This window comes from Cavia porcellus, unplaced genomic scaffold, assembly GCF_034190915.1.
Source record: "Cavia porcellus strain 051 isolate PalLab524CR breed Dunkin Hartley unplaced genomic scaffold, mCavPor4.1 scaffold_23, whole genome shotgun sequence".
Lineage (NCBI taxonomy): Eukaryota > Metazoa > Chordata > Mammalia > Rodentia > Caviidae > Cavia > Cavia porcellus.
This window is the reverse complement of record NW_026947506.1, coordinates 21,247,111-21,259,632: the sequence shown is the minus strand read 5'-3', so window position 1 is coordinate 21,259,632 and position 12,522 is coordinate 21,247,111. Positions and strand designations below refer to the sequence as shown.

Genomic DNA, 12,522 nt, shown 5'->3' with positions numbered 1-12,522 from the left:
CTTCCCTGGAGCCTCTGCAGATGGGACAGTACCCACTCACTCATAGAGATGTGGCACAGCTTCCAAAAGCCATCCCAGGCCGATCCTCTATCCCTGGCCAGCAGTTGTCCTCCTCAATTTCCTCCCTGGATGTCACCCAGATAGCATCTCTCTATCTCCTACTAGAGCAAGCCCTTCAAGGACAAGGACCTCTGATGTTTGACTTCAGGAAAATGACACCTTGGTAACTCAAAAATTTAATTTCTCTAGGCCTTCAGGGTCCTCATATGTAAAATAAGAAAGAAATTACCTCAGCTGTGAGGACTAAATGATAAAGCAACTAATCCACTAGCCATCAGTGGGAAAAAAACAAGTGTCTTTTACCATTCTATAAAGATAGCAGGTAGAGCTGGGTGGGGTGATGCACATCAACTATAATCCCAGCTACTTGGGAGGCTGAGGCAGGAGGATCATGAGTTAAGACCCAGGTTGGACAACTTAACAATTCAGAAAGTCTTAGTCTCAAAACTTAAAAAAAAAAAAAAAAAAGCTAGAAGTGTGGCTCAGTAGTAAACAGTTACCTAGCACATGTGAAGCCCTGGTTCAATGATCAGTACCACACACACACACCTGCACACCTGCACACACACATACAGATAACAGATAGATCAAAGGCCTTAAAATACACCAGGTCACACCTTCCTGCCTTCAGGCTTCACCACACCACACAGGATGTCAGATGGGCCTGGCTTTCGTGAGCCCCGAGGCAGAGGTCCTGGGAGATCCAAGCAGGTGACACTTCTCCTCACACCAGCAGGTGACCCAACAGCTGGAGAAGCAGGTTTCCTGTGGGAGCAGCGTCTTCACTGAGGAGCTTTACCCACCTGACCAGCAGCCTGGCCTCAGGACAAGAGGACTGAAAGGCCCATCCAGTGGGCGGAGTCACAGGGACTGACAAGCAGCACAGGGCACTCGAGTTAACCCTGCTCCTTACTCACAGAAGTGCCCTCAGCGGGGGCAGCACACAGAATAAAACAGAAACGTGAATGCAGAATCCTACAGGGAGCTTCAAATGCCGCTGTGTGAAAGACAACTGTGGGGAATGGGTGGTAATGCGCCTTCCATCCCGATGCTTTCCTGGGTGGGGCCTGGAAACAGGAAGGAGGATTCATCTCTGAGGCCCCTGAAGGCATGGGACAGGGTGCACTGGTGACGAGGCTGACGATAACGGTATTACCATGAAGAATCCTTCTGAGAAAGAGCAGCGGGCAAAGCATCCCCCTTTCCTCACCCAGCCCCTGTTCTAAGCTTAGCTAAGCCTGTGGCCAAATCTTTGCAGTACAGGGCCCAGCCCTGTGCAGAATCAATCACATCCTAACTCATGGACAGCCATCAGCGCTTTCTCAACTCATCAGAAAACGAAAACACGGACCACCCTCAGCAAGGGGAGCTTGATAGCACCCCTCACCCAGGAAAAAGAGAAAAATGTTTTCCTAACACAGGGGGAACAGAAGCAGACAGCACAGATCTGAGTGTGACTCAGTCTGCATTGAGGTCATTGCTCGCTGGACTGGGACCTCAGGCTGCGTGGTGGCTGGATTTTAGGGCTAACCCATCCTGTGTGTGCACTTTGCCACAGGTCTCACCACCTGCCCTCCTCCACTCTCTCACCTTCAGGAAAAAGCCTGAAAGCTCTCAAGGGAGGATAGGGAAGCAGCCTTATTTTTCGGGAACGTATTCACTGATGTTGGCCACGCTTTAACCAGTGGTGCACATCCCTCCCATCATGCTGCGACTCTGTGAGCACAGAGGAAAAGCAGGCTGGCTCCCTGGGGTCTGGCAAAAGACTAAGGTCCAAACATCCACCAGCAGGAAGCTATTAAATGACTCAGAAAAGACAAAGCAAAGAAAGCCCCAATGAATGATGGGAGGGGATGGCCAACTCTTGTGATCAAGGTCTCCAGCCCCACTTAGCTTCAGGATTGAGAACGACTTGATAAGCTCCTGTCAGCATTGGGGATAGGTTTTCTTGGTCTAAATAAGGCTTCTGGGCTTTATTTCATATGTCAGTAACTAATGATGAGTCAGAGAAAAGCCACAGCCTCCCAGCAACAAAGACGGAAGAGAGTCCTCACCCCCAAAAGACACTGATCGGGCCAGATTTCTCCTACCATCCTCGAAAGGATGGGGTTCTCATTCCTCATCAGGCAAGCTGGCCTTGCTCTTCCTCTCTTCTGTTTTTCTCAGAACAGAGTATCTCTAGCATCCACCTGCATGGGAGTCTCAGGAAATTTGAAAATGCAGAGTCAGGGAACCAAAGCACCTAGGTCTATCCCCATCTCTGTCACTTCCAGGCTCTGTGACCCTAGGCAAGTCACTACCCTTCTCAGTGCATTAAACAGAGCTCTTTAATAGTCCCTCCCATACTAGAGTGTGAACATGAAGAGACTGGACCCTTGGCATCCCTTGGCAATGCTGATCACAACGACTACCATTTTTATTAAAAGGATAACTGTCTTGGTAACTACATCAATGGGAAACACCCAGGAACCTGCATTTCACAGCTGATTCTATCGCCAGTTTTGAGAAATACCACTTACATGGTGATTCCCTTGGGTAAAAGAAAATCAGACAAGACATGACCCTCGAGGGTTGGACAAAGCAGCCAGGTTAGGGAAAGGATGTTCCAGAGTTGCTCCCAAGACAAGCAGATAAGTTTAGATTTAATTTGGAAAGGAAAGAAATACATAATGGAAACAAAAATGGTAACATTTGGATTTAAAGATTCCCTTGGCAGAGGATGGTAGGGTGAGTGTAGAGTCCAGAAAACCCAACTGTTAAAGTGTGTTGATAAAAACACTCCTGTGCATTGTGAGTGTGTACAACTGTGCATGAGATCTGTGTCCAGATATGCTCTGGGACACTTAATGACTCAGCCTCCCAAAATAAAACCAAACACAAAGATGCTCACCCTCCTTCCTCCCTTCCCACTGGCCCCCCAACATAAACATGTGTGCCCACACACACATACACACAGGCGGGGACTCTCCAGCCAGGAGCAGAGTGCAAAGAAAGGTGAGCACAGCGGGAGGCCATGGCCAAGGCCACAGCCAAGATGGGACCCACCTTTGCAGCGCTCACAGCAGGCGCCTCTCTGCTTGACGGCCAGGGCACAGTCCCGAGGCAGCACTGGGCACTTCTCCCGCCGGCACGTCACTTCCTTGTTCTAGGCAAAAGAGACAGGAGACATGGGAAATCCACGTCAGAATCTCCAGAACCCTGAGCCACGCCGAGTCCTCTACTTCCTATCTTGCCTTCGTCTTGACTGGGAAACATGGTATTTGCAAATAGAAGCTCCCCCTCCTTAGAACAGAAATATCTCCCCAGGACCACAGGACTCTGGAAGAGCAGGGGACCTTTAGAGATGAAAGCAGATAAAATGCCCCTTCTTTAAATGCCAACTCTGTTCAGATAACCCAATGCCAAGGGACACACTTTCTCCAGCTGTTCTGTAGTGTCTTTTTAGTGCACACTCCAGAAAGATAGGATTTGTGTAAATTATATTTTGCCCATTGGGTCACCTGGCCAGGACTGCATCATGAAAACAAAAATCTTTTCTCACAGCCAGCCACAAAAGCCAGCCGTCCTTAACAGTGAGTGCATTAAAATGCAGCAGTTTAAAGTTGAATATTGAACCGGCTCTATGAGAAGAAAAAGTAATATTCCATGTGCCAAGTAGAGACACTGTCGCCAGTGTTTCATAGCCCTGGGACAGCTGCTTTGCATTAGCACTTATGCTAATGAGAGTGCAGTGGGCACTTGTGTCTTTGGTTTTGTTCCTCAGGGTCAGCTGTTAAGGGTCCTAGAGAAATGAGATCCAAATGTCATGTGCATACCTGATGCATATGATCCAAAAACTGACACAGAATGTCACCAAGATGGTGCTAGCTGAGGGCTTACTGTGTGCCAGGACCTATGGCTTCTATTCTTACTCAGATTCCATGAGGTAAACACTATCACTCTTTTTGTTTTGTTTTTGGAGGCAAGGTCTCACTATGTAGTTCAGGCTGGCCAAGGTCTCACTATGTAGTTCAGGCTGGCCTTGAACTTCTGGCAATCCTCCCTTCTTCCTCTGCCTTCCAAGTGCTCAGATAACAGACATGTGCCACCACCCCGGCAGGTAAATACTACCATCATCCCCATTTCACAAATCAGAAAACCTCTGCTCAGAGCAGGCAGCTGACCCATCCAATCAGATACAGCTGCACAGTGGCAGAGGCGGAATTCAGATTGGGACCCGAAATGCACACACAGCCACACCTCAGCATGGTGAGGCGGTGCTGCTGCCATCCTCAGCTGTTGTGGGGACAGGGGAGGGGGCACTTGATCAGCCCTGCCACCTTAGGATGGCCTAGACCACTGATGGTGGGTGCACCTGTGGCATGTGCATTGTTCGTCTTTTAAGAGAAAAGATGTTACTGTAGAGTTGTTCTTTCTAAATTAAAACCTCAATACTCAGGTTTAATTACAGTGTCAGCACTTTGCAGTAAACAAGTGGGTTTGGGGTTGCAGTTTGGGCGCCCATCTCTAAAAAGTTTGCCATCACTGCCCTAGACCCTTCTTTGACATGGAGATCCTACCTTGGTTCTGACAGTGACCCTGAGAAGATTCTGCACACTTAAATGTCGTGAACAAGGAATATCTCACCACCTGTGGTGTAGAACCATGGAGATGTATGCACGTGAACAGGGTAAATTGGATGAGTGTGTTTGCATGTGAATGGGTTGTGTGCGTATGCATGTGCATGTGAGTGAAGCATCTGTGTGTGTGTGTGTGTGTGTGTGTGTGTGTGTGTGTATCTTGGAGGCTCAACCCTAAGCCCAACCCTCTATAAAGCCCAGCCCGAGGCTGCTGTAAGATAACACTCATCACCCTCTGTGTTCCCCCCTAACACCATCCCATGGTCTGATGCTATGTTAGCCCTGATGCCATTACAGGCCATGATCCTGACCTCCCAGATCCCAGGACCTCTCCACCCCCAGCTCACAGGTCCCAGCTCCCACTGTGACTCTTAGGTGCATGGAGAGGGCTGAGTTTCCATTACTGTCTCTGCCTCAGACTTCTCTCTTCTGTACCTGCAAGGCTTTGCAAGGCCCCCTGAGAGCCACAGCATCACAGGACCTGCCCAGGCACCCAGGGAGCATAGTCAGTGCTGCCACCCGGACCCCACCCGCATGGACCCCAGCAGGGCTGTTGGCTGCTGATGTTGTTTCAATCTCTGACTGTGGATTGGATTAAGGATGAGTGGGTGGGGTGGCCTGTGTAATCCCATTTCCCCTTCCTCTTGTCTTTCTGCTGTCTGTTCCGTGGTTGCCACCCTTATGGGCTGACCTGTGTACTCTGGAATCTGTGAGCTGGGAGCCCGAAGTCTCACTCCGGCTTAGAACACTCCCATCCGTCCTCACAGAGGCTGGGGCTGCTCCACCCTGGGAGTGAGGCTTTACCAGTGTGTCTCAGGACCAGGGATTTCCCCTGTGCGCCAGGGCCCAGAGCCACTGTGGTAGGGGAAATGTCCTTGTCCCCAGGAGCTGTGATGGGGGAGGGAGCTGCCTGCTGTGCCTCTGCTAGCAGAGCAGCAGATGCACCTGGCTTCCACCTCCATGGCTCCCTCCTCTCTCCCCCATCTCCAGCATGACGGTGGTTTCCAGGCTAACTCCAAGTCACGCCCATACAGTTAGTTTTACAGCTTCCCTTACATTCCAAACATAATACAGTACAGAAACAATTCAAATTAAGGCAATATATTAAAATTAAAAATTAAAAAATATCATCTACCTTACTCTCACCAAGTCATCACCCATAACCACTGGGAATGTGTGCTGCTTGCCATTATTAACCTTGACTGCTCTTCACCACATGTCCCTTGGCCAGCCACATTCCTATGCCCATTTCCCAGCCCAGGATGATGGTACAAAGTTCTGTGGCTTTACACAATCACCAACCTGCACGGGGCCACTGTAAACGCACCCTTTCCTTCCTGAAGGGATGGTGCTGGGACCCTGGGAGGTCAGAGCTCCCGGGCAGTCAGAGGGATGTGAAGACCCAGTTGGGAAGTGATAAATAGGAAGGCACAGAGTCCCTGAAGTACAGGAGGTGGTTGCTAAATCAGAAATGTGGGAGCGAGTGAGAACCCAAAACAAGATCCCAAGATTCGTAATAGATGGCTTGGGATTACAGGCCAACACAGAAGCTGTTCCAACCAAATGGTTATAAACTCACATTTGCAATTTCTTTTGGGCACACACACACATACACACATGCACACACACACACACACAGACACACACACACACAGCCCTTGGCTATGGGTTTAGTGGAGTTTTCTCCCTTCTGATTACACTTGGAGTTGTCATATAGTCTATCAGGGGTCATGCTGGTGCATAACTGCTACACCTGATCACTCCCCTGGTGTCTGACTGACAGGTAATTGAAGATCTGCTCCGAATCTCAGGCCCTCAAAGAACAATAAACAAAAATAAAAGCTCTGGAGAATCTCTGTGAGTGGCTGATTCCCCCATCTCCTTAACTGAATGCCGTAGCTTTACAGCAAATACAAACACAGGTTAATCAAGACTGTGCATATTGTCCCTCCTCATTATGCCAAGGGATGAACACACTTATCCTGAGCCAGGGGCTCTGGTGGGCAGTGCAACAAGCAGGCAGTGCCTTCAGGGACCTGTCACCCCCAGCCACCTCATCCTCCAGCAGTCTCTGCCATCACTGTGACTCCAAACTCGCCACCAGCAGTCTGTAGACACCTGCTCTGTTCTGGTAACAGGAAAGTGGCTTCCACCTGGGTTCAGCAGCAGAGAGTGCCCATCACACATGAAAGTCAGACCAGCTTTCTCTACCAGTGGCCCACTATTCTTACTGGCCTTGGAAGCTTCCCAGTTCTAACTAGGCAAACAGAAGTGATGGCAAAAGCGCACTCAAGAAAAAGAGCACTGAGAGCCCAGCCCAGCCAGCCAGCAGGACGGCAGGCCTCCCTGCGCCTCTCAGCTTCCCCTTGCCCTGTCTGTGACTCTCTAAGGTCTGCCCACAGGATCAGCTTGCTTGCAAAGGTGTCCATCTGCACTCCCTTCCAGGGAGGGACCTGTGGCCTCCGATGCTGGCCACATACATTGGGACCATGTGCAGCCTCAGGGACACCCTCAGTAAAGAGTAAAAGGGGCACAGGGAGGAATAAAAGGAAAGAGATCGACATGCCCGGCAGTGAGGTCCATCAGGATGCCAGCCAAACCACAGCCCCAGCCACAGAGGGCGGAGCTCAAATGGGGTTTTACGCTGTCACTCTGTGCCAGAGACCATCACCAGGTGGCAGCACAGAGCGCACTGGGCGCAGGAATTGCCGCTGAGCCAGGCACAGCCTGGGAGCATTTTCCAGGCTGTCCATGACGCCAGGACCTGTCTTTCCGTGAGTGCAGAGCAAGGGGACAGAAGGCACAAAGCACCACTGTCCCCTGTCCCTGTGTGTCTTCTTCCACCAAGGGAAACAAAGAGCAATTTGAAAGGCTTTTGTTGACACAAACTGCCAATGATTTAAATTAATTTTTCCAACACTATGGAAGTCTACTATGGAAGGGCACCATCTATTCACGTTAGTGCATAATAGTAAAAATATGGAGACAAAAACATATCAGCCACTTGATGAGAGAGGGTGGTCCTTGATAGAGGCTGTGGCATGGTGTGGATGGTGGCATGGTGTCAGGAGTCCCTGGAAATAAGAATAAAGATGAAAATACCCAGTGTCCCACCTGTTGACCCTCTGTCTGGTCAGCTTTTCTAGCAAGGAAGGAAGCCCATCCATCCCTGTCACTAGGAGACAGCTTCACTGTCCTTCCATTCCTGTTCCCTTTAAAAAAGCCTGCCCCTGAGGCAAACACCTGTCATTTGGCAAAAAGCACTCAATTTGTCACTGAAGCCAGGCCAGCCAGGTAGCATCAGCAGAGGAGACACATACCCCTCTATCATTTCACAGCTGGAGTCTTATTTGGGGAGGAAGCTGATAGATTTTCATGCCTCCAGAAACTCCCACACAAGTGCAAATATCCACAGGGGTGTGGCCACATTCACCCCCAGGGTTATTCTCTTCAGTTCTAAAGACTTGTCCCCATGCTGTGGAAGGAGAGAGAGCCAAGCCATAAGTCCCCAGGCCAAGAGTCAGTCACAAGATCTCAGGGAAACAAGACATCAACACTAGCAGCTCACAAAAACTCGGTAACTCCTACCACCCATGGAAAGTATGAAGGAGAAAGAGACAAATGCCATCAAGGCTGGTGAGCACACACAAAGGACGTTCTGATCCTTTGTCACATCTCAATAACACAGAATGTCCCCAAAGCACAAACACACTCAATAATGTTTCATACCATGAAGCCTCAGGATCACTCAGAAAGAAGGTTGTTTTGAGGAACACGGATGTCAGTGCCATTTCCCAAGCAGAGAAGGCCACGGGAACCTGATCCAATGTCAGCCTGTGGATCCTCACTGCACTTTCTAGTCTCCCCATGCATGAAGTTAAGTGGGCAAACTTCTGGAAGTCCCCCCTCTGCAACCCAATTCCAGCCCTGAGGAGCCAAGGGCAATGCTATGGTAAAACATTGGTCTGCATTTCTCCCAGGTACCACCTCTCCCAAACAGAAGCGGAATACTTGGTGTTTACACAGCAGCTTTCATCTAAAGAGCTCTGCAGATGTCGTTTCATTAATCGTTATGGTTTCCTAAGATCTGCAGACAGAAGAATGGTGCACAGTGAACTAAGTGTCTCAGGTCCCCCAAAGAACCAGAAGGCAGTAAAGTGAGGACAGGACAGGTACCCAGGCCTAGGTTAAGCGCCAGCCAGGAAGGTGAGCGTCTACGGCCCCGCATTAACATGTGTAGGTAACTCACATTAAAATTCTGTGAGCTCCAACTGAGACTTTAGGAAGAGACAGCATGTAGTTGAGTGGATGTGGAAATTTTTTGGAGAGATGGGCTACCTGGTCAGACAGATGAGGTTGCAGCCATGTTGCACACCCCGGAGGAAAGGGTGGGCAGGGCCTTGGGCAAGCAGACCTGGTTTCAAGCCCTGAATGTTCCTGAAAGCAGGATGTAGGCAAAACTTCAAGGAAGCACGAGGCACAGGGGTGCACACCTGTGTTCCCAGCTACCTGGGAGGCAGAGGAAAAGGATCACAAGTTCCAGGCCAGCTATGGCAACCTACTGAGACGCTGTTTCAAAATAAAAACTAGAAACAGCTGGGGGCCTGGGGACCTATCTCAGTGACGGACGATGCCAGGGTTCAATCCCAGTACCAACAAAAATAGATGAAAAAGGAAGTGTGTCTGGGCAGCACCCAAAGACCCCATGGGGCAGGCTCTGCTGCTGCCAGGGGTTCTGATCCCTGGAAATGAGGAAGTGGTTTCCTTCTGGAACCCTTGGTCAGGGGCTCCCTCACCAGTGAGTCTGGGGGCGCTAGTGCAAGCCTGCACCCGCTGCAGCCTGTCTCCTTCACACAAAATCTGCTCTAGGTCCCAGAAATAACAGTGAAGTGGGGTGGGGACAGCCCTGCGATAGCCTTGTGGGTGCCAGTGGCAGCATTACATTTAATTGGTGATTTATTATTTTAATTAAGCTGTTGCCTCCTCATCATTGATGGTACAATTAGCTTCCCCATAACTCTTACAAAGAAAGAACCAAAAGAAAAAATAAAGGCAGTTGCCATAAAGTCAAAGGGTAAAGCATAAGGCTCTGGGTCGCCTCAGATCAGCAGCGCTTGAAAAAATGGGCAGAAAAAATGACTAACAAACCACTTCTTTTTTTTTTTTTTGGTACCGAGGATCAAATTCCCAAGGCAGGCCCTTATGCCACTGAGCTGAATCCCCAGCCAAACAAAACCATTTCTAAGGTGCAGATAGTGAAGCTGAAAGAGAGAAGAAGCCGGACTCCCCAGTGTTTCCCAAGATTTCTCTCTTCCCTGAGGGCTCCAGAGGAGGATGAGAGCCGCTAGCCTTGGCCGTGACTACTCAGCCCACCTTCTTGGTACCCAAAAGTCCCTCTCTACATCTTCTTGCACCCACAGTCTGCTCCGTCAGTTTTGCAAATCCCTTAGTGGCCAAAGCCCCAAACAGAGCAGATCCACCTTTTATCTAACAGTGAGTCACACATGGTTGCCCAGGAAAGATGCTGACCACTGCTTTCACAGCGGCTCACAGTTCTAAAAACCTGTTGTGTGCCCAACTGTGCTGAGTGTGTCCTGTGAGTACCTCATGCAATGAGCCCAGGGAAATAGCTCATTTGCCTCCCTCCCATCTTATGTAAGTAAGGAAAGTGAAGCCCAGAGGGTGCTACGCTCTAGCAGGTTTACACAGCCACCTGGGACAGAGATTCAAACCCATGACCCTGTGCGCCCCACTCTATGGCTTAACCACTACAACACACAGCACGGCCTAGAGGCCGAGATGTGTCATCCCTTCCCACAGCTAGGAATTTAAAGATCTGCCTTTGTTAAGTACTCCCTATTTTCATACCATTGTAAACCTGGATGGTTTAAGGTTTCACTTTTAATACCCAAAATAGTTCCTTTAGGAAAGACAGCTTAAGTCCTTTAGCCCCTCAGAACACCAGGTCATTTGCAAGACAGACCAGAACCTGGGACCCACCAACTCCTCCTGTGTCTTTGGTCCACACAGGAGGGGGTACCGTCCTGGGAGGCTCACAGCATCCCACAGCCGTAATTGTGGTGACTCTGTTAAAATGCCTCCTAAGAACATCATGCATTCATTGCACTACATCTGGGAGTGTTATTCTTTTATTCTTTCCCCCTCCTGTCTGGCTCTGTGAGCCTTTACCCCAGAGACCCAGACCCTGGCAAGCACAGCCTCCTCCTGCCCTGGCGAACAGTGCAAACTCGGGAACAAAGCTGCCCTTGAAGCCCGACCATTTAAAAGACTTTAAGAAGCCCATTGGGGCCCCCGATTATTTTGCAACAAGTCATATCCCATGAAGAAATTCACTTCTCTGCAACACAAAACAGAGGGAGATTAAAGCAAAAGGCAGGGGTGGAGGCAAAGAGGTAAGGCCCCCTGCTGCTCTGTCTGGCCAGAATCCAGTCTTGTAGTACCTGGCCCTCCACAAAGACGACGTGCTGATGATATATGGCCCTCATACATCACCAGTGACAGTGTTCTCCTGACACTGCGCCTTGAAAACACGACACACGCCAGCAGACACAACACAGGGTAATAAGGGGGACCTTTTATGTGGAAGTTACTAACATTTCAATTTTTTAAACAGGCTTCAGTTTGATGGAGGGATTGCTTGGGGCTCTAACTCCATTTAAAGGGTTAGGTCTGGTGAGGTTTTTTTTTGTTTTGGTTTGGTTTGGTTTGGTTTTTGGTTTTTTGCAGAACAAAGAAACAGGGGGCATTAGGAAGCCCAGAGGTGATGCAAGCACAGCTCTGATGTAAAACATGGCAGAGTCACAGGGCTCCTCTTTCTGTTTAATCATATTTTGAAACAGAACCAAAACATTAGGGATGGCAGAGCACAAAAGAAATCACCACCAAATAAAAATAGTAGCCCAAATAAAGTAGCAAGGCCTGTTTTGTATTACACCATACATGGCACGGGCAAAAACTCTGTCAGTGATACTCGTTCACAGGCCTGCATGTGTGTGGGGGAAGCAGCCAGGGACTCTGCTACCACGTCATTACAGATGCCACCACACCGCACACTCAGCCCCCAGGGCCCACTGGGAGACCAAGAGTGTGAGGTCTTGTTCTGCCAGCAGACAGGGGACAGGCACATGGCAGGGTAGAAATGATGTTAGCGTCTTTATTTTGCCCAAATGTTGAAGTCTCCCCTTCATGCCTCCCCACCCAAAGGGGAATGCAACAATTGAGATGCGGGATGGAGTTGGAGCTGGAAAGAACTCCAGAACTCCTGACCTGGGCTGCATTTGCCACCCGGGACGAGGGGAGGCAGCCTGCAGAGGGATGGGACTCAGTGCACAATTCCTCCTACTAACACCTGGTCGCTCTACAGCTTGAGTGCCCTGCAGCACGGGCGACAGGAGCCAGCTCCTCCCCTGCCCACAGCACAACAGAGAGGGCAATGAAATCTAGAAATATTTCTATGCCTTCCTGTTGAGATCTTTCTGAGCCAAGAAGATGATGGACAGTATTTGGGGTTCCAGTTCCAGCTACCAGCAGGATCTACAGCTCAGAGACACTGGCCAGGTCTCTGGGGACAGCACAGAGGACGCTGCCCAGGGTCCTGAAAAGAGGGGAGTGAGAGTTAGGGGGGTAGAAAGAAACCCCCTGTCTTAGTTACTTTTTGCTCGTCGCTGAGACAAAATACCCAAAGCCCAAAGTTGGGAAAGGAAAGGTTTATTTCTTACAGTTTTTGGAGGTTTCAGTCCATACTCAGTTGGCTCCAAGGCAGGCTGGCATGGCGGGGCCGCAGTTCATGGCAGCTGCAAACAGCAAGGCCGAAACCCACAAA

At 49.7% G+C, this 12,522-nt stretch overlaps 1 protein-coding gene across 6 annotated transcripts in view; it reads right to left on the bottom strand.

The window, feature by feature from the left end:
- The window catches only part of LOC100723642 (BMP-binding endothelial regulator protein), a 217,395-nt gene that overhangs the window by 186,778 nt on the left and 18,095 nt on the right, over window positions 1-12,522 (bottom strand). For all 6 annotated transcript variants that reach the window (XM_063233895.1, XM_063233896.1, XM_063233892.1 and 3 more), the window contains one exon: window positions 3,106-3,205. In XM_063233895.1, the coding sequence (XP_063089965.1) occupies window positions 3,106-3,205 (100 nt within the window). The remainder of the gene's footprint in view (window positions 1-3,105; window positions 3,206-12,522) is intronic.